At 33.8% G+C, this 21,679-nt stretch overlaps 2 protein-coding genes across 8 annotated transcripts; one reads left to right on the plus strand and one right to left on the minus strand.

Moving 5' to 3' along the window:
• The first annotated feature begins 3 nt into the window (after nt 1-3).
• LOC109852372 (transcription factor SPT20 homolog) lies at nt 4-8,130 on the plus strand. Of its 6 annotated transcripts, none has more exons than XM_020423469.1 (21): nt 4-328; nt 1,848-1,958; nt 2,058-2,243; nt 2,326-2,444; nt 2,566-2,830; nt 2,937-3,149; nt 3,244-3,425; nt 3,565-3,765; nt 3,869-4,028; nt 4,126-4,203; nt 4,328-4,654; nt 4,755-4,905; nt 5,128-5,327; nt 5,494-5,683; nt 6,031-6,224; nt 6,317-6,442; nt 6,516-6,615; nt 6,872-6,948; nt 7,045-7,219; nt 7,311-7,483; nt 7,599-8,130. In XM_020423469.1, exons 2-21 carry the CDS (start codon nt 1,911-1,913, stop codon nt 7,713-7,715), a joined length of 3,282 nt encoding a protein of 1,093 aa, XP_020279058.1. In that variant the 5' UTR covers nt 4-328; nt 1,848-1,910; the 3' UTR covers nt 7,716-8,130. The 6 variants fall into 6 exon arrangements, with proteins under 6 accessions (XP_020279058.1, XP_020279055.1, XP_020279059.1 ...); XM_020423466.1 differs by having other exon boundaries at nt 5-328; nt 4,307-4,654; XM_020423470.1 differs by having other exon boundaries at nt 5-328; nt 4,307-4,654; nt 5,494-5,641.
• Nucleotides 8,131-10,444: 2,314 nt separating this feature from the next.
• LOC109852332 (patatin-like phospholipase domain-containing protein 2) lies at nt 10,445-21,551 on the minus strand. 2 transcript variants are annotated; one of them, XM_020423393.1, is made up of 13 exons: nt 20,810-21,551; nt 14,605-14,717; nt 14,388-14,507; nt 13,942-14,130; nt 13,677-13,760; nt 13,392-13,568; nt 13,058-13,233; nt 12,448-12,558; nt 11,794-11,945; nt 11,610-11,697; nt 11,390-11,483; nt 11,112-11,310; nt 10,445-10,952 (listed from the first exon to the last, which is right to left on the minus strand). In XM_020423393.1, exons 1-13 carry the CDS (start codon nt 20,967-20,969, stop codon nt 10,732-10,734), a joined length of 1,884 nt encoding a protein of 627 aa, XP_020278982.1. In that variant the 5' UTR covers nt 20,970-21,551; the 3' UTR covers nt 10,445-10,731. The 2 variants fall into 2 exon arrangements, with proteins under 2 accessions (XP_020278982.1, XP_020278983.1); XM_020423394.1 differs by lacking the exon at nt 12,448-12,558 and having other exon boundaries at nt 20,810-21,544.
• Nucleotides 21,552-21,679: the final 128 nt, after the last annotated feature.

Raw genomic sequence — 21,679 nt, forward strand, 5'->3', positions numbered from 1 at the left:
GTTACGCTGCGCTCTTTGAGAAATGACGTTTGGTTTGTTGCTTGTAAATATATCGGTCATTGCGAAGTGATCCGCCGAGGAGGTGTTCTTCGTGAACGTCGCGATTGTCGCGTCGTAGACTAGATACGACCGTGAACCTCGTAACACTCCGTGATCATCCGCGCGCACTCGTCGAGGCCACTTGATCCGCGCTGAGAACCAAGTCCATCGAGCAAACGTGCGGAATGAGGTTATGACGTGTGAGACGATCTGAAATCGATGTGTTGTCCGTAAATTGACTGTGCAGCCGATGTTTATCGTGTGATCGTTTTCCCCGGGTGCAGCGAAGGTAAAGTCACGCGCGGGTGTCCGGTGCGGTGCCGCACGCCTCTCGACACCGCGCCGCGACGCCGTCGCCGCCACCGCACGTTCTCGCGATCTGTCGAAATCTAACCTCTTCTCTTCACCCGTCTGTTCTCTCTTTCGCATTGTCGTAATGCGCGCTTTCGTTTATTTTCGAGCACCGCGAAATCCGATTCTCTCTATCGTATTGTCAACATCTTTTTCTGTAAATCGCCGATGTGTTTTCGCGTGAATTGATCCAACGCGAAAATTTCGCTTGTTTATCCACTTTACACCCACTGATATTCTGTCATGTCAGTCGTGGATGAGAGAGACATCAAATTAGCCTCGTCGAGTACGCACGTATCACGGCGGGATTTCTCGAGTTTTGCGATATTCCTGTGAAAGTAAATCTCACGACAATCGTAATTTTGATGTGATTACATATTGATAGTAGAGTTGCGAATTGATTGTGTTGGTAGCTATTTCCAATTGTGTGCGTCTGTCTCTCTCTTTCTCTCTCTCTATCTTTTTCTTTTTCTTTGAGTTATGGGAAATCGAGTTTTAGAAAATGTCTCTTTTTTGTGATATGATGACTGATGTTTTTGCAATCTGTAAAAATGTCTTGATATATTCTTTACACATGTGTATATATATGTATATGATTATTAATTATATAAATCATCATCATATAAAGTCTGTCTTGAAAAAATATGGTAAGTTGATCTGATTTGCAAAGAGATGTGTATTTTTTTTAATGATAGAGTAATATTTGTGAAGTTATATTTGTTTTACATTATTTTATAAAAACTCTCTGCAACAGAAAAACAATTTATTAAAAAATTTGATATAAGTAATTGATATTTAATTGTAATATATATATTTATGTTTATTATATGATACTCTTATGATACACTGTGTGTGTGTATGTGTGTGTGTGTGTGTAGATGCACAGAATTTTAAACATATAAAATTACAAATGTTAATTGAAAGAAGGAAATAAAAAGTATGCAAAAACAATGTTAATTTTCTAAAAGTTAGTAAAAATATAGTTTTATTTTTTCCCTAAAAAAATTAATATCTAATTTGTTATTAAATAAGATATTCATATATAATTACACATATTTCTTTACCAATCATGTTCATATGTATTTTTAATAAAAAAACAGTGTTTTAATTATATTTGTACTACTATTCATATATAATATTTAAAGGACTATAAGGTATATATGTATGAGATTTCAACAAACTTAAATTAATTATTCAAATTTAAAAGTTATCTTTGTACCACATGCACTATTGTATGTGTGTGTTTGTGTGAATTTATGTGATACAAGTTATATTTAATTATTATTTTGCACATACATCTATATTTAACTATGAACTTTATTTAAATTAATATTTTATTGGTAAATATTTTATTCCAATGTTTAAAAAAACTTTTTAACAGCAATTATAGTTTATGCAAACCACTATAAATATACTTGAAAAGCCAGTATCACATTTGAACATATTCTATATTTCAGAATATGAACAATTATTATTGCATCAGATATGATATTAAGTGGCATCAATAATCAGAAATTACAATGATTGGTACAGCCTGTACTTTGGAGGATGCGTATCAGCAGGCTCAGGTGCATATAACTAAATTTTGAAACTACAAAATAAATTCTAAATAACTAAATAACACACTGTCTTACGATTGCTAATGGCCATTTATGATATTCGTGTAGGAGATGATCAATCAAGCATGCAGACGCTGGAAAAATGCTCAAGCTCCAAATTCATTGGTCTTAACATCGGATAAATTGCAGAAAAAAGAATATGGTCATTCCAGGCACAGTATCCAATCTAAACTCACGAGACTCTATTTTGACGAACTTCATAAGGTTCCTTATGCAACCCCAGATTCAGTTCTGGTATGTCTACTTTTGGAGTGAGAATATTTCACACATATTTCGAGGAAAAGATAAAATATGATTTTTAAAAAATATTATACAGAACAACCTTGAGAATGAGTGTGATCTTTTGGGACGATTGGTGCAAAGAGAAGGATTACATACTTTAATTGTTAATCTCTATGCTGGTAATAAAGGATACTCATTAGCTGTAAGAAATAGGTAAACAGTTCGTTTTTGAGTGTTACTGATGTTCTTGAAATGAACTTGAATTGAACTCTCTAAGTAGCAAATATAGATTCTTTGTTTTAAATTGACTAATGATAAAACTTCTTTCTCACAGCGATAAGAGTAATCAATATGATAGAAATTCGTTAGAGAAACTCAATGAGACTCAAACCATGGGATATGAACAGGGTGAACTACTTTCCTGTATAGATAATGGTCAGTTGCCGGCTATGCTAGCCGAACAATTAGAATCCAATTATTCATATTTATTTTACGATGGCTGCATAATCGCTGAGGTTCGGGACTATCGAAAGACATTTACACACAACACTCATAACAGAGCAGTAGTTCATCATGTGCTTCTTAAACCCACAACACAGGTAAAATGTTTTTGCCAATCAAATGTAAGTATATTGATGCGAAGACAAATAGTAATAATCTGAGTGGTTTGAAAATTTGATCTTGAAACTTATTGCTTACGTACAGAGTGTGCTATCAGACGTGTCGACACTTACGAGTGATGGAGAATGGAGTCACGAAGAGAGATTAATGTTGGAATCACGTCTAGTGGCAGCTACTCAAGGACCTCTATGCTTAGATCCAAATCCTATTCCCACTTTAGCTAGTACAAAAATTAAACAGTCCAAGTCGTTGCTTACGGATCATCAACTTATGCGACAAGCCAAAAAGTTCTCTCAGGTAATACATATATAGTCAGATAAATATGTGTACACACATGCATAATTAATTTGATTGAAATAACCAAGTATAATAAACACTGTCCTCACATTAGGTCACAGCTAATCGCAAAAGAAAATTGGAACAATTGGCGCAGGAACAAAAAGTACAATCGATACAGGATATGCAAAAATCACGGTCGAAAAGAAGGGGATTAGCGACAAGCACTGCCTGCCCACCGCCTTCTCAGCCAAATGTTCCTCTGCTTCCACCGAAATCTGACGTTGATGTCCTAAGGTTTTTATAAGAACTAACTTTTCTTTCTACATTGTTCTTTTTTTGTCATTTGCAACATATATTTTATATTTGTTCGTTTTTTCACGACTTTTTTCTGAAAGATATTTCTTGCCGAATTCTAACTTAAAATTTTTATTAGATTTGCAAAAGCAGTCGAGCGATCAAAAACAGAAACACAAGACTGTTCGCCAAAAGTTATAGAAGAATATATATTAGAGCCTGCAGGAAGTCAGAATTGCATAAAGCTCTCGATCTTACAGAGACCCGCTACTTCCGAGTACCTTGGAGAGCTTTTCTATATCAAGAATCAAGACGGGGAGAAGAACGGTTCTTCTTGCCGGTACATTCTTATTGTCATTTTGTTACTGTAGAAGAGCTTTTGTGAAAGCTTTCACAAAGAGAACGATTGTACTAAAAAGCCGCATTGAAATTTTGTTTTTCAGGTTCTCATTAGGCTCTCACGCAGTGGCTGATCATTATTTTAAGCAATTCAAAGAAATCTTCACAAAGGAAGGTAGACAGAATGTTCACATAAAACACATTGTGCCGGGACAGGCTCCATGTATTGCGTATACGTCTACCTTGCAACGAGCGCACCAACAGGTTCTTCTTTGTCTTTGATATCACATTATTCACACAACTACTGTATTTTTTGCCTTTTCTTTGTTTTTTTTAACAATTTTCTCTTTAACAATATCAGGCACAGCAAGCAAAAGCTGCGGCTCAATTGGCGGCTCAACAGTTACAGCAAGCTCAATCTCAGCATGTAGCACAGCAGGTTCGTAAACTTGATTTTTTTTACATATTACGTTGCATATATACATGTATATTATATACACTAGAATATTACAATTTGATAACAAACGTGTAAAAATTTCCAGCAAGTCCGCGCGTCATTTCAGATACTATCTCGTGCTCAAGGCCAATTGAATACTTTGGCTGGCCAAGTAGCTTCGGTAAAGGCTATGGCAGAAGCCACCACTTCCGCACAAAATAATCTGTCATGCGTGGACTCCACGAATATGCCGCAAGTTATTTCGCAGAACACGGCGCTAAACGCGAGACAGTCATTAGCAAACGGAGATCCCAACGCCTCTACTTCTGTGCAAATTGATAATTCCACGATGGCGGTAGCGAACAATATCTGTAATGGTCCCGGTATCCTGGTCTTTCCACAAAAACCTGCTGCTATTGTTAATAATGCGGCATCTACCAATGTTCCGGTTTTGGTAAATTGTTTTATCATATTATTGCAACAAATATCGCGTTTAGAATGTAGTAAACAGTTTTATTTTAAAAACTTTAATTTTTTAAATTTAAAATTTGCAGCAAGCGCAATTGCAAGCCGGAACACAGAACTGTATAAGCGATAGCGGCAATCAAAACCAAAATGAGCCACCATTCAAGAAAGAATCAATAAGCAAGATTGCCACTTCCCTTATGAATTCTGCGGACGAGTTTGAACAACAAAAAATTGCAGGTTTGCTATTACTCTGTTACAGTGCAAGTTTTGTGATTTAAATATTTGTATTTACATGAGATCTTAACTTTTTCATTCTTTTAAAACTTTTGTGCTTGAAACCAATGTTTTGGTTCCACGCATAAATTTATATTTTACATACAGTGATTACAATATTAACATGAGTTTCGCACAAATTTCATAACTGTAAGATTTGTAATCGATATTGTCTTTTTATTTCAGCCAATGCTGCGGCCGCAGCTATGAATAACAGCGCGCAAGCTTCGAACAAGTCCAGTAACGCCGCAATTCTTAGTCTATTAAATAGCACTCCTGCGAATTTGGCTCAGCAGAAGGTTCAACCTCGGAGGATCTCACTCAATGCCGCTTCCATACCGCCTAGAGTTATTAGTCATGGCAACGTATCTAATACCACAGGCCCAGTATGATCACTATAAATAATATAATTTATTGCTGTTTTTTTACTTATAAAATGATATATAATGAATCTTTCTTTGACACATATGTAATTGATAAAATAATCAATATTTGACTTTCTTAGTATAAATGTATCTGTAAATTTTACTTATTCAATCATTCATGTTTTAGGTGCGAGTGAGCTTGAGCTCTGCTTTAAGTGAACAACTTGGTTGCAAACAACAACCGGTAAAAGCAACTGCTGTGAGATACACACGAGTTCAAGATCCCACGTCTAATCTTGCATCGTCAATGCCGGGACTTTCGGCTATGCTTGCTGGTAAAGTGAAAGATATTTCTAGAGTAATACCAGTGGTTAAAAGTAAGAAAACATTCAATCTATTTATTTGTAATCTAGATTAAAACTATTACTACTACTACTACTACTTTTTATTATTTCTGTATTACTCAGATGTTAGTTTTTGACAATTATATTAAAGAATTCACATATTCATTCATTATATTAAAGAAATTCACATATTTTAATAGTCTAAAAGTTACACAGTTGTTTTTAATTAAAATTCAGTATGATGTGTTATACTTTATTTCAAATAAGTACATTAATCTAATCACAATTAATTTTCTTCCTTTCTTGTCTCAACTATCTCTTCACTATAACTCATATTATGTCAAAAATTAATTATTGATTTGTGATTTGTTCTCCAATAGATACACCGTCGGCAGATAATCCGAAACCCGGGATAAATTCGGACTTGCAGTTACTCCAACGAATCAATGCGCCTTCCAGTCAAAGCAGTCAACTGGGGAATCTGATGACCAGCCCGTCGCCGACCAACGTGAATTTACAAAGTGTAAACCTCACTAGTCTGACGAATTCTTTCAACGCTTTGCAAAACGTTCAGGTTGTTTACGAGCAATGTTTACACAGTTATTCTCTATAGAAAACGACATAAATGAAAATGTGCTAATATAATACGTTCATTTTGCAACACAGGGCACGCAACTCATCACGATGTCTTTGAACGTGTCACAAACTACTGGCGGTACCGTTACACCGACCGGGGTTATTGTTTCTCTTCCAATATCGTCCGCCACAAATACCTGCACAACTGTCTCCAGCGTTAGTTTCAACTTATTTATAGAATATTTTCTAGCTAGATGCTTTTTATGGCATAATTATTACGTTATTTTAGATGGTTGCTGCGACTGTTGTTACGACAGCTATAGCTGGAAGTAGCACTCCGACAGTTGTGATCGCCAATCCTGCCAATGCTCATTTGTCTTTACCAATAGGTAAGATAGTAACGTTATAACGCTGTTTGCTGTTTTTTACGTTTGAGACTTCTGAATATTTGTAGCCATATTGACTTGTAATGTCAAAAGCGAGAAAATATATGCCAAAAATCCTCGCAATTTACGCTACACTAAGAGTTTCCGTATAAATCTATTTTTTTACGAAATTTCAGGTTGTTATGCTACGATATTTTATATTCTATTAGTAAGAATGTAATATTTAAATATTTTATCGGACGTGTAATGTATATTACAGCCCAGATACTACCGTCTGGAGTAAAGGGATTGTCGCAGCAAAATATAAGGAGTAATAACGCAGTGACTCTTCCACAGGTATTAATCCAATAGTAATAAACATGATAATGTGTAGAAAAAAAATATAAATGAGAACTTTTTATTAATAATTTACACTATATTGTACATTCTTAGGGAGGACAAGCAATCCAACTCATTGGATCTCAAAGGCCACGAGTTAATCACATGAATCGTCAAGTACAACCAAATCAAGTCAAGTCGGCTGTTTTGTCGAATCAGTTGATCGCCAAAAACGTGACGAGTCAGTTAATATTATCTGGTAGCAAACAAGTATTAACTCCCATAATAAGTAAGTCAATAACGAAATTATTTTTCACAAACATAAATATGTAGTTGAAGATGATCTTCGTTTTATTATTTAACTTTCTTTGCTCTTGCAGCCACGACAAAACCTGTGCTTATGGCGTCGCAGACGACGCCTTCTTCCCTAGTACCTGTTAATAAACAAACTTTATTGACAAAATCCTTACATGCTAGGACTTCTACTGCTCAATGCAGTCAGCAGACGCAGAGTTACGGAATGACTCCTTTGACTACTTTGTCACCACAACAGGTACCTTTTTCGTTATCATATTGATTAAAAGACTGATCTGGACACAAAGAAAGACTTGGTGAAGTCAACAATCTTTCTATTTGTAAAGTGAGAAATACGTGTTTTGAAATTGTAGCTTCAGCAATTGCTGGCCGCGCAAAAAGTCGCAATCGCGACTGGAAGTTCTCAAAATAGAACTCAGATTGAAGCTCAGAGGAATTCCACATCTGCCCCCGGGGAAGATCCCGCCTGAATATGTTCAAATAATAAATGATCGTGTTACGACAAAAATAATTGGAGCCCGCCTAGAAGAAATGTAATGAGGCATTTGTAAATTGTCACTATTGTGTCTACTTTTTAATGTAAAAACTTTGTTTTGCATGTAAAAATGTAATGATGAATTCTTCCTTGTGAATATTTTATAATTTTTGAACAACTGAATAGCCTATATATAATTGCAAAGAGGTTTTACTTGCGAACGAATTGATGAACGAATGTACATGAAAACTTTTAACAAATCATGATATATTAGCCTACGTGCAATAAAATCATTTTTCTGTTAATAATGTCTGCCTTGGAATGTTACTTTAGGGAAGGTTTCAATTATTGTACATATAACTTATACATACAATACGATTTGTTTTTTATATTAAAAAATGTAATAAATATTGCTTTTTTATTGGTATTTACCCTTTTCATATATAATATTACGTTATTATAATAATTATATACATATATATTGTTTTTTAATATACAGATAGTTCGTATAATAGAGGTTGGGTCTCGGTTATCCAAACTATCTTGTCCTCGGTCGATCGGTTCGGATAAACGAGATTCCACTGTAATAAAGTTTCTATACTTGAAAAGCCTTTCTCTCAGTATATTTTTTTAATTAAATAAATTAACAGACAGAATGACTGCTTTTGATCAGATAAAATTGAATAAAAATCTGGATTTTATAGGTACATTTTTATTTAAAAAAGTCTTACATTGTTTAATTTTCAACTTATAATAGGCAAAAGAAAGTATTCCTTCTTGGCAAAAGTGTCACATATAAAAATGTAAGGTATTATGCACAAGAATATTTCAAGTCATTTTTACATGTAATTTAAAAAAACGCACTTTATTCGAAAAAGTTTTTTTTCAATAGATTTGTTGTTGCTTAATACTTTCCATACTCTCCATGAAAAGAGAAAAGGGAAAATGAAATTAGATTAAAAATTGCAATACGCGCGCGTAAACAGACCAATCAGAAACATATTCCTGCAATTTTTAATATATTTTTTCTTATTCCTATATTGTTTGTCATCTTATTACATAATTGTTTCTAGTATTTTACAATAAGCTTATCAAATTATTCGTAAATACTTTTCTTACTCACTACATATTTTTGATATACTTGTACAATGATAGGAAATGTCTAAAACGTACACGTTATAATAAACGTTATAATTTATAAAAACACTTATTAAATAGTATAAAAATATCATTTATAAGACAAACAAGCTAGTCATGGTTTGGCAAGAATATCAGCTATATTTTACGTCTGTCAAAGAGTAATATGTATAAAAACAAAAAAGTCTATACAAACATTAACATTCAAACCCAGCCGTATGCGATCACAATAGATATTATAAAAATCATATAACACAAGTATATAAGAAAAATATTAATATATTAATTCAAAATCTATATAGTAAACTTATCCTATATGATATAAATTAGTTATATAATACACTTGTGAAGAAAATCACGATGTGGCATGACAAAGATAGAGTTTATTTTTATTTAAAACGCGTTCAAATGTCCTAAATTTTATGTTTTCAAATGGTATATTCTTTACAATCTCGATTCAGCATGTTTAATATCTCTTTGATATCTCTGAACACAACATCGACATTTTTACAGCAAAAAGAAATTAATATTACTGCATCACAGATTACACAGGATGTGCAAAGAATTATTGTCAAACGTTAAGGTTCTATTTGTCAAAGCAAGTTAAATTAGATCTTTTATTGAGAAATGAGCAGAAAAAGAAATATTGAAAATAAGTCCAGAAACATGTATAAGTTGAGTAATGTATAGCATTTTCTTTCATTTTTAACGTGCCCTAAAATCAGACGGCAATTTTTACATATCCTGTGTAAATAGAGCATATTTTTACTAGATATTCTTCAACTATTACAAATATTTTATACATTATATACATATATTAAAAAAATAATATTTATTTATGTTTTTGATATTTATTATTTCTATAATTTATTTTAAAAACTAAAATTTATCTCTAAGTTTGTTTTATGTAACACTACTTATACAAATTTATTTTTTATCACTCATAATTTAAACATTTTTATATATACAAGTTGCTTTGACATGTTTAATAAAACTCGACTAACAAAATTCTGCTTTTTCATCACTAATATATCAGTCTCTTTGTGCGAGATTTGCAAATTCACACGAGCGTTTGTTTTATTATTAATATTAAATTTTTATATCTAAGGTAAAAACACACACCTTGAATTCCAATACAATACTGTATATAAATTGTACTACAAGCACTTAAATGCAAGTAGTACTACTGGCACATGTTAATATATAATAACAATTGTGTTTGTGCACAACAATTGCACTTTAATAACAATTAAAAATCTATCTTGAAAAAAAAAAACATACATAAAAAAGAAAATTTTAACCGTTCGAATATCATGTAGAGACGAATGTGTAATGAACATTTGTCGCATACACATTCGTTTTCTTACATGGAGTTCGGGATCAAATCTAAACTTTTAACTTTTTTTGATATTCAAGATATTAAGCTAATACACTTGAATATTTATGAAAAAGGAGAAACTGTAGATATTTACGATATTTACGAAATTTTTTTTGTATCAAAAATTCCATAAAATATTCGAATATATAAATACATATAATCAATGTGTAAATTTCTCTCTTTAAGTACTCTTAATTTTTAATGTATAATCTTACGTTCTAAGCTTTTTGAGAAAAATTATTATAAAAACTATTATAAAAACTCAAAAATCAATAGACAAAACTTATCTTTCATCTATTTTCGCTTTTAAAATTTAAGCACTGTTTTTACACTTTCTATATGTTTCGTGAGATAAATATTCAAGTGTACTGTTTTAAGTATCTCATTTTATGCAGTTGTCACCAAATCAATAGCGCATATAATATTCTCACATTACATGAGTAAAAAAAAGAAAAACAAAAGCTACATTGTCAATTGCATACGTAAAGATAAACTGTTACAATTGTTGTTGTACTAAATTTGTAGATGGTTGATCTACTTCTGGTCGACTGTCTGGAGACTTGGGTTCTTCTATCTCTTCTTGGTTCTTGTCCACTTCCCACTCACTTTCTGGATCGGAAAATATATTTGCGCTATCCAGTATCTCATCTAGTGATGCATCCGATAAATTCTCGACGCTATGTTGATCACCAGTAGCGTAAAGAGAATCTGTAAATGCTGCAACAAAAATATTGAAACACAATTTATTATAAGTTTTAATTAAGAAATTATTTACGTAGTTGTTGATTTAAAGCCAACGACTATAAATCATATTAAACATAATTGTGTGAATAAAAACTATAAATACACATTTATATAAATCATCTGGAAACTTACGATCATTAAACGTATGTTGCGATAACCACGTCGGTTCATCCCAATCATCGAACTGAAGTTGTTTATTGGTATCGACTTCGTCCATGGAGAGCATGGTATGCGATTCCGTATCAGTTACATCAAAGATTTCTGTTACTTGTACCTTGTTGTTATCATCCATGTAATAATATGATATCACAGCCTCTTGATCCGAGGTTGCCTAACGAGAAGCGATTCAAATATGTATTTTTTTTTATCTTACATCGCAATTTAAATATTTTATTACTCATTAATTATACCTGGAGAATACTTTCAAAAGTGTCGTCCACTGTTGAAAAATCACCCATATTTATTACACAACTTGATTGCCTTGAGTTCATCCATGATTGTCTTCTATAAAAAAAAAAAAAAAAGTGATACATAACGAGCTATATGATATATAGCAAAAGATATTACATGATATGTAACAAAAAAAGAAGTCTAATTAAATTGTACACAACGACTAGTTTAATTACTCACCGATCGTTGTATTGGACAGTTAGATTCAGATTTTTTTGTTTTGTATACACAGCATCTTTTTTCTCGTCTACATCTTCCACATCGTATTCTTAAAAAGTTTTATGTAAGAATTAGTATTATAATATGCATAAATTTGAGGATTCGCGAAGCGTTAAGACACTTATAATGATTAAGATATACTTACTTGAACCATATTCCATAATGTTAAACTGACACTTGATAGTTTGAGAGAATGGCTGAACATATATATTCGGGAACATTATACTCAATTGCTCTAAGAAATATTTAGTTATTTCCATTAACTGACTTCTTAGCTTCGGAACGTTTAAGAAGACTCTGGAATTAAAAACCATATGTTCTTTATTATAATTAGGAAACAAATTTATATGTGTGCGTGCGCGCGTGTGTGTACGTGTATGTGTATTACATCTAACTAATGAACAAGCAAATATATGTCGGTAAACATATTTTTATTTATTTATATTTTCTATGTATGTTTAATGTTTATTTATTTTTATACGTATTAAAAATATATTTACAATCTTGCGCATTTGCAAATTGAAAAAATATAATTAAATAATTTTATATTTTAATATACTGTAATATACTAATTTAAAATAATAAAATATAATATAAATAATTACACATATAATAATTTAAGATATAATATATAGAGAAAAGATAGAGATTTAATATAGAGAAAATATTTACGATTGTTTTAGTAACGCATCAAAGTGCAAGTAAAAATAAAAAATTTCAGATAATAAAAATGGTCAATATGTTTATTTACGCATCAGTAAAATAAAGAAAGCGTTACATCTGGGAATTTAATGCTTACCGGGAGGATCTTAAATGGTTAGTGCATGTAAGCCTCTGTCGCGGAGTATGAAGAATATTTCCGATTACTTTGTATTCCAAGTTGCGAGTTTCTATCTTGTTACCAATCAAACTATTAACATGCACGACATGCATAGTGTTAAATACAATAATACAAGCAAAACAAGTATGATTCATGATAAGTCGCATAACCGAAATCTATAGCATGTATCAATAGCATGTACATTGTTTGTGCAATGCAATAAAAAAAAACAATGCAATAAAATGCGAGATTTAATACAAAAATCTTTGTTGAGAAAAAAACTTTATTAACATCACATATTAGTATTTTAGTATGACTCGTAAGTAACAATAGTAAACATGAAATTAATGTTGCATGTTAAAATTGAGTAGAAATATTTAAAAAAGTTTAAAGCAAATGACTGTAAAAGGTGGCAATTTATACGGTTTATAATAAAATCGAAATCGTGATTTCTCCATGCACAATTATCTGCGAAAATAAGTTATTTATGTGAAGCGTGTGTGCACTTGTGCGTAAATGTTGCATATAAAGTAGATGTATATTTTATATTATATAGATTTTACTTTGTATGTAACAGCTCTCTACTCACTTTGTGACAGTAGCGCACATTACGTCTGCTGATAGCGTATAGGGAAGACTCAACAATGACAGCAATCTTATACTACGGTGTTTGAATAGCCAATTGACGAGACCTTTGTTGGCGGAATCTATAGCATCTTGGAATATTGTCATAATGGTTTCGGGCATTTTCGACACCAATGCTTCCTGAAAATAATACGGTGCAGACTTAAAAATACAATTCGAGTTCTCTCTCATAGACTAACAAAAATATCGACGCTGTATCGACAAAATAGAAAGTAAATTGTATTTTGATTATTACGATGAGATTATTGTTGCTTCTCTCTCCCTCGCGTAGTCCTCACCTGTCTATGCATTTTACATTCCACGCATTCCGGATCGTATTCCATGCTATCGTCGATCGTTTCCTGAACTGTAAATGTTGATTGTACCGCGAGACATCTGGTACAATTTAACAAATTGTTACGGTGTAAAAATCTCAACGCGTCGTCGAATCCCTGCTTGCACATATTCGAAAGAGTCTGGAAGTCGAAAAAAGAAATCAAATCGTTTTGAAAATTCTCCACCTTTTTTCATTTTTACATGTATTTTTCCATTCATTTCCACATTTGCAATTCATATCCACATACCTCTACTCTTGGCGGAAAAATTATTCTTGCGAACCTGTATATGTTTTCTTTGGAAAGTTCGATGCTTGTGTTACTTACATTGACCTGCAAAATGATACAAACATTATCATCCGTGCGCCTAAATATGTGATAATTTAAATCGCTTATCGAACCGCGATATATATGATTAATTTTTTGTTGCGCGTTTGTCGGAATTGTTTCAACTTTTCTTTCTATTAAAAAACTTAATTAGTTTATCAATAAGCGTTAGTTTATCAATAAGTACATGAAAGAGTTGAGACGAAGGATCTCTCGGGCAGATATCGCTCTCTCCGCAGAACGGACTAATAGTTATCGTATTTTCGTCGAGGGTGGGAAGATTATCACTAAAACCTCCGTCCATATATCTGACACCGTGAAATCGTGGTGGCAACAAACCACTGAACAAAGGTATGAATGAAGTAGCCAGTAGAGCCTAAATTATAAAAGAAAATACACATTGGCTTAAAATGATAAAAATTCTTAAAACCAAAATAACTTCTCAAAAGAGAAACCAATCATAAATTAAATAAAGAAACAGTTTTTGAACAAAAAGTTCCATAAACATATTGTGCTGTATCAAATAAAAAACTAATATAATTTATAACTTTATCTAATAAACACAACAAACAAAAGAACAAAGTTACATAAACTCATTAGTAAAACAATTGCAAGCGATATTTGTGTACTTACTTGCAGTAAGTCTTCTTTTGAATTAAACTGAGAGACAATTACGTTTTTGCCATCGTACACTCTTGTCATGGATACATGCAATTTCCCGTTTACACGCAAATGAGCATCATCCGGTAAAAACTAGAACAAAGCGATCACGCATTGCGTAACAATAACATTTAAATATTCATATTTAATCGACTTTTTTTATATCTTAGATCATAGATTTGAACCTTACCTTTCGCAAGCTCTCCAGTAGCATATCTTGCACATTGAAAGATGGACTGAACGGTCCGAGTGCGTGCTGTCGTGCTTTGCGTGCCACGTGTAATACATTGCTCGTCATCTCCCCTGACAAACAGAAAGAACAGAACGATTGTAAGTCAAAGCGGAGCCGGCGGAAATTGATGGCACATTCGTGATACGCCGACGCATTCAATCAGCGGCAACAGATTCATTCAAGCGCATGAAGTGAACAAGGAACAGAATTTCTCATAAATTAGCGCGTGGAATGCGTTTTCTCACAACTCTGCCGGAACACGAACGTTTGAAAATATGCAAAAAATTTGCAATAAAAACATTAAATTTTACGATAAGAGCGAACGTGATTTGCGTTGATGGGAGAAGTTTAGCTTAACATACGTTTTGAAAATAAGCGGAACGAGTACTACAAGTTCGTGTAATTTAAATAACGTTTCTTGTACACGTGACGCATGGTTACACTAGCAATGAAAAAAAAAAATATTCCAATCTAAATATTTAACGTGTTCAAGTAACCGTTTATATTCACGCGCAATCAGTACCTAGAGCACATTTGTACTTCAATTTAATATCGAACATGAAAATATTTGTAAAATAGTGCAAGTCATGAAGATTGATAAGATGTTAAGAGATATTGGGATGGCGTTTATAGATAAATTTGGAGAGTCAACAAAAAGAAGAAAAACACTCGATAATCCGATTTCAAAAATCCGATAATAATAGACAAATAACGTATGTATCTTGAAAAAAAAAAAAAAAAATGACTTAACTCTTCTATCTTCTCTTGAATGTACGCGAAGATACAGAGAGATTGGGTATGTTTTTCAAATTTTTTGTTTGATCACATCAATAACATATCGTGTGATACAGAGATTAATAAACAAACACGTCAAATTTGCTCAACATTACGCGCGATATATCTTTTTATCTCTCTCTCTGTGACATTTGCTCCGACAACCTTAGAAAGACTCAATTACGTCAATTACAAAGAAAAAAAGGGGGAAGAAAGAAACGATATCGTGTTGGCGTATCTTCCGATCGACCACGCGACATTTCCCTAACAAATAACGTTTCGTAATCTTCATGTTCCTGACGAAGAGTTTCGCCGCAAAAGATGCATGGAATGACGTGTGTAACATGACGCGAGTGTTCTTAAAATGCCACCGGCTGTTTCTCAGAACCTTTCGAGTAAACTTTAAACTGACACAACTTCGCGCTAACGTCAGATTAAAATTTGCCCCAAGTGTTTCAATTAATAAGTTTCAAAAGTTTTTGAACTATGTGTTCCTAGCTGTGTGAATTATTTTTCAGTAAATATTGTAACATAATTTCTATACAAATATTATAATTTGGCATTACGTTATTTATAAAACGAAGGATGCGTGAAAATACGGTTGAAAAATAATTCAAATATTTTTAGCAATAATTCGCTTTAAAAAGACAAGATAACTTCGTGCAACGATATATTAACGGTAAACATTGTGAATAATTGTTGTGTAAAATTTATATAACATTTACATTGACACACATTGTTAGCAGCACGTTGCGAGCCAAACTTTTTGCGTAAACGTCTCCTATCGTAAGTATCCAAAATGAGATAAGAACCGGTTATTTCGGATTTCTCAATGTCGAGAACAACGTCAGAAGAGACGGTGTCAGAAAACGTGATTACAAAAGTTAGGAGAAGCCGAAGATGTGAAATAAATAACCGTGCGGGAGGTTATCAGATATGTAGCGCGTTAACCACACGCGCGTACATACATGTACATACGTCAGCGTATCACTATAGTTCAGGTCCGATAGGAAACAGCATCGCTTTGTTCGGTCGTATCTCCAATGCTCGACCAATGTAGATAACAAATACGAACAAAAGCTCAAACACGTGCTGAGCAGAAATATGCAACTCGTTCGCGCGCACCACGCGCAGCGAGTAGAAATATTACAAAGTAAGTAAATACACAGAAATGACGGACTGCACAATCTTTACATACAATAAACAATATTTATAGGTTTTTTTTTCACGAATGATCCTCCCGACAGTTGATCGCAAAAAGAGGTATTGAGTCATTAAGTATATATACATATATATGTATATGTATGTACATATATACTATATACATTTGTCAAGTTTCTTAATGATCCAACATATATAGGAAGTCATTAAATACGAAAAAATTGAAGAAAGATATGTTGACTCGCTGTGAAGGCTATCGCTATTCGATTTTTATTAACCCGAGAACTCTCAGAACGATATTAATATCCGGATGATATATTCGCGTGATTTAATATTCGCATTTTTTTACGATAATTATCTGATTTACCGCGCTTGTAGATGTTTCAGGTAGGCATTCCGAAATTGTTCGAATCTATTTGAGATTCAGACGGAATTACGGGATTCAGTTATACATGGTGTATGAAAAATGTTGACCAAGCCGCAGTGTGAAGATAAATTGGATTAATCTGAACAGAAAAGTCATGTAGCCCCCCCCATTTGCAAAATTCGAAATAGTTATTGAGTGACTAATTCATATATGTGACTCAATGAGAGCATGTGGAAAGCGATACAATTTTTCATTTTATCTAAGTATGGAGAAATATTTGAATATTTGAAACATTTAAATAAAATAAAATATTTGAAATATTGTATTTAAATAAAATAAAATTTCTAAAAATACGCAAGAGAAAATATTTACAGTTTCTAAATATTTCTCTTTCTTCCGTTAATCCGTCAGAACATATTAAAAAACGATCTAGTGTAGCGGACGATCGATACTTTTTATTAGCCACAATAAATGTTTAAACAATGTCATTCGCGAAGTGCGCAAAGAAAACTACAAATCTAATTTTGAGCGTAGCAAAAAATAACAATTTAAAGCTTTGATTGAGTTCACCGTCGTTAATCATCATCATCGGCGAAGAAACAATCGTTCTTACAATACACGCGAAAAAGATACGGAAGATATCGAACAATGCGCGAATGCAGATTTCGTCATCGCGCTCGTGAATCAATAACACCTGGTATATGCAATTACCGATTGTATTAATTCAATTCGCGTGCACAGATATTGACTTTTAGACTTTAGACATCGGTCCTTCGATAAACATTATCCTATTGCATTAATAAATTTACATATATATATATATACACATTATTGATAAAGAGAAAGGTATACGAATCCATGATGAAAGCTTAATCATAATGTCGCATACCTTTTATATATCTCTCGATATCTAATTGTGATACAAGACAATTTTAAACAAAAACAATAAGAAACAAGGAATTACATGAAACCTTATCTTACAATTGGACTTGGAATTTCCATGTATGTAAAGTACACGTCGCGCATCTTCCAGATGTCACGATTTGCGAGATCAGCTGATTTGTCAATCTAATCTTTAATAAAAATACCAGAGAAGTTTTGATAGAGATGTACACGATAACCATTGTGCAAAACACCGTTCAATCTCGAGGAATGTTATTTTAGATACACGTAGCGATTGTGACATCATCGATAAAAATCGTTAATGCGCAAATGAAAAGACCACATTCAGTTTTATATCGGATTATCGGTCATCTAACTATTTCTCGCAATAAATACGTGCAGTTGTAACCCAGTTCTACTGACACCGATGCGCCACTATATCTAGGCGAGAGAGTCAGAGCGAGATAGCATTTTTTTTTCCCATTCACTTTTCTCCGATTTGCGCCATACGCGACCATGAATTTTATCGACGGATCTGAGAGGACATGAAAACATGTTTGTTGTAATTCTCAGCGGTCAGTTCCTCGCATTAGACGCGTCTTCACGTGCGGCGCGATATCTATTGTTTGCGACCTCGTTTGTGCCCGATAAACGTAAACAAGCGCAATATTAAAACAATGATGTAACGACAGACATCATGAAGGAAATAGTAATATCGTCTTTTGTCTGTGACCCAAAATTATTTTATACGAAGCGAAGAGAGTGTCTACTTTGACAAGCTGTCACACAAACACGTGCGATAATGTGCGATAGCGTATGACATTTGTTCTTCTACGTCGTTTCAGTTACTTATCAATCGATCCACATATTAATTTAAACATAAAGCATGTATTTTCATCAGTTGAAAATCTTATATGTATGATAATTAATTATCGTACTTGTGTCGCAGTAAGGAGTGCGAGTAAATTTTATTCTGCTCCGAATAAGAGAGTTTTTTTTTTTAACGCAGGCTTATTGCACGTATCAAAAGTCGAGAATAGTCTCAAATCAATAAATAAAGTGATTGAATAAGAGGCGGAGAAGTAGCCTGTTTTTTCTCATACGCCAAAGTCTGTCGGTAGGCTAGGATACTAGCAAATATACATAATTCCTCATAGTTCGAAGTACATCTGTCCGCGTATAACTCGCATTTCGCATCTGTAAGTAAATGGAGCTTACGCAAGACGATGAAGTGCAGCGACGCCTGACCTCGCCATTATGATCGCATCGTTGAAATTAAGTAATTCATGATCTGCTTTGTTCACCGAAAATACTTTATGTAAAAATACTTTGTCTTTAAATAGTCCACAAAAACGCATATAATCAACACATATATTTCGATGTTCGTTAAAAAATGATTTTTTCGACAAATTCTCTAATTCGCGAAACAAAATATTAAACAATATTAAAACCGATATACACGTCAAAGATAAATAACTGCAATTTATAATGTTACAATTGCTGTAAATTAATAAAGAACTATTTTGAGATTTTTTATTTTTTATCTATTATTTTTGCTTCTTTATTTTTGACAAATCCAATCAAACGGCAATTAAGATTCTTGATTAAAATTTAATTAAAATTTTGATTTATATACACTTTAAATTGATTGAAGAACAACATGATGGTATCCAGAACAATTCAAGTTAGATAATATCAACGCGCTCGCTCATTACGCTGCATCTGCGAGCTTCGCAATACGTAATGCAAAACGTAATACGGAACACGGAGATAAGAGATCACACGCATAACATATTTGATTTCTTTTTTCTCGCGATAACGAAGACAAAACGTTTCACTCTCGCGCGGATAATCAAAACACTCGTGCAATAAATCTTTGCGCTATGAAGTTCTTCATTTCACATGAGGTGGGCGTGACTTACATATATTTACGAGCTAGGATAATCAAGTTTACGCGTGTTTTACAAATTATTTTAGAAGTTAAAAGAGAGAGAGAAAGCGTGCCGCAGTGGCAAAATATTTTCTGTTTTTCAGGAATTTGCTACATTATTGCCTTTTTAGACTATTTTTGGACTTTGCATTTCTTATCCTTCTTCTTTTTTATTTTATTTTCTGGTAGGAAATCCTCTCTATTGTTTTTACTTATTTCCTGTTACGTTTCTTAATTCATTATGCTCAAAAGACAATACATACAGATCATCGCGTATCGTACCTGGAATAAACGAGCGAGCATAGACTCAACGACACTTTTAGAAATCGTCAGCCGCATATTTAATTAACACATGCAATGCGGCGTGAAATTGGCGAACGAGAGATACGAGAAAGGGCGCAGCGCGCATTACAAATTTGTGCATTGCGCGCTAATCACTATTACACGCTCGTCCCGTCTCTCGTTATCGCGGTAACGAGACACGCGGTGAATCATTGACAATTATATTATATGATATAATAGAGATTCGCACGTCGTAGAGGCTCTCATTTTGCGCAACAGAACAAAGAAGAATCAAACAAAAGGTGAATCTTTCTTTCAAGAAATAATTGAGCAATTGTTTTTGTCTCGCGCGTTGCGCCAAGCGAGCGGAAACCTCAAGCGTCCAATTTGACGTCTCACCTGAGAGAAAATCTTTTGTAATTCTCTAAAACTATCTCGATCAAGAAAAAAAAGATAGATATTTTATTATATATCTTTCCGCTCGTGAAAATTCACAAATGAAAAATAGGGCCAAAACGAGTCGTAAACAGGATATCCGTGTTTTAATGATTTGTTAAATTTTGAGAAGAAGGAAGAACTCTTCTTTCATTTTTATCGGGATAGTCGTTGAAGAAGATCCTGATACGGATCGAAACGTTTAATGTCAAAATTTAACAAATCATTAAACCACGGACACTCTGTTTCGGGCTCGTATTAGTCATATTTTTCATTTACAGATATTTTACATGTAACGCAAGCAGAAGAGAAAAATAAAAAAGTCCACTCACCGAGAGGGAGATCGCAGAGCAGGCAGCAAGCAGCGATAGCACCCGCGGACGCACCACTTATCTTGTTCAATAGCAAGTGCGGTGCGTACTTTTTGAAGCAGCAGGCCACGCCGACGTGATAGATACCGAGAAAACCGCAACCGGCAAATGACAGATTCATGATTCTGTTTGCTCCGGACAACACGCCACGTATTTCACGAAAGAATTGTGTCTCTTCAAGAGAAATCTCTTTAGGATAGAAAAAAGAGTTTACCGTTCGTGTATCTGCGACGAACGATAAGTAATCGTTGTGCGTCACGTTACTTTACGAAGGTCTTGTCGCGCGATGTAAACAAAACTCTCGCGACGAGAAAACAAACCGCGCGAGGAATCGCGGCCACTGCGACGGAGCTTCTTCCTGTCTTCTTCTTTTCCTCGTGTGCGTTTCGTTACTTGTGCGCAACACAGGTAAAACACAATTGGCAGTTTTTTCCAGAATCGTCGTCTCTCTTTCTCTCTGTTGCTGAGTCTCGTCGTAGCGTGCAAATATTGATATCTCAATGCGAACACAGAACAAACGCAATACGTTCGGTCACGTTGATGTGAGCGGGAGCGACGCACGTGTCACACGACGGTTGATCGCGTTCTGACGGAGAAACATGAGCAACAGCTGTTCCCGATTAAATCCCACCGTGAAAAAGAGGGAGTGATCCGAGGAAAGGCAGAAAGAAGAAAAAAAAGATACCCGCATCTCTCCCTCAAAGCTGCGGCGGCGATAGCGCACTTGCTCGTGTGATGACGTTTCACACGTGACGTACGTCGGCTACGATTGGCGCGGTTCAGGTGGTGTGGTTCGTTAGTCTACGCCTACTACGCACACACACGCAGCAC

Source organism: Pseudomyrmex gracilis, unplaced genomic scaffold (genome assembly GCF_002006095.1).
Source record: "Pseudomyrmex gracilis isolate BER0280 unplaced genomic scaffold, ASM200609v1 scaffold_28, whole genome shotgun sequence".
NCBI lineage: Eukaryota > Metazoa > Arthropoda > Insecta > Hymenoptera > Formicidae > Pseudomyrmex > Pseudomyrmex gracilis.

Bases quoted from the DNA above. Each gene is read 5' to 3' on its own strand.
- LOC109852332 (XM_020423393.1), bottom strand. From the start codon at position 20,969: ATGAATCTGTCATTTGCCGGTTGCGGTTTTCTCGGTATCTATCACGTC. The intron at 13,761-13,941 runs GTACTTATTGAT...ATCATTTTGCAG, and splicing joins CTTCGTCTCAACTCTTTCAT to GTCAATGTAAGTAACACAAG. The intron at 11,698-11,793 runs GTAAGTATATCT...AAACTTTTTAAG, and splicing joins CATTATGGAATATGGTTCAA to AATACGATGTGGAAGATGTA.
- LOC109852372 (XM_020423466.1), top strand. From the start codon at position 1,911: ATGATTGGTACAGCCTGTACTTTGGAGGATGCGTATCAGCAGGCTCAG. The intron at 4,906-5,127 runs GTTTGCTATTAC...TTTTTATTTCAG, and splicing joins TGAACAACAAAAAATTGCAG to CCAATGCTGCGGCCGCAGCT. The intron at 7,484-7,598 runs GTACCTTTTTCG...TTGAAATTGTAG, and splicing joins CTACTTTGTCACCACAACAG to CTTCAGCAATTGCTGGCCGC.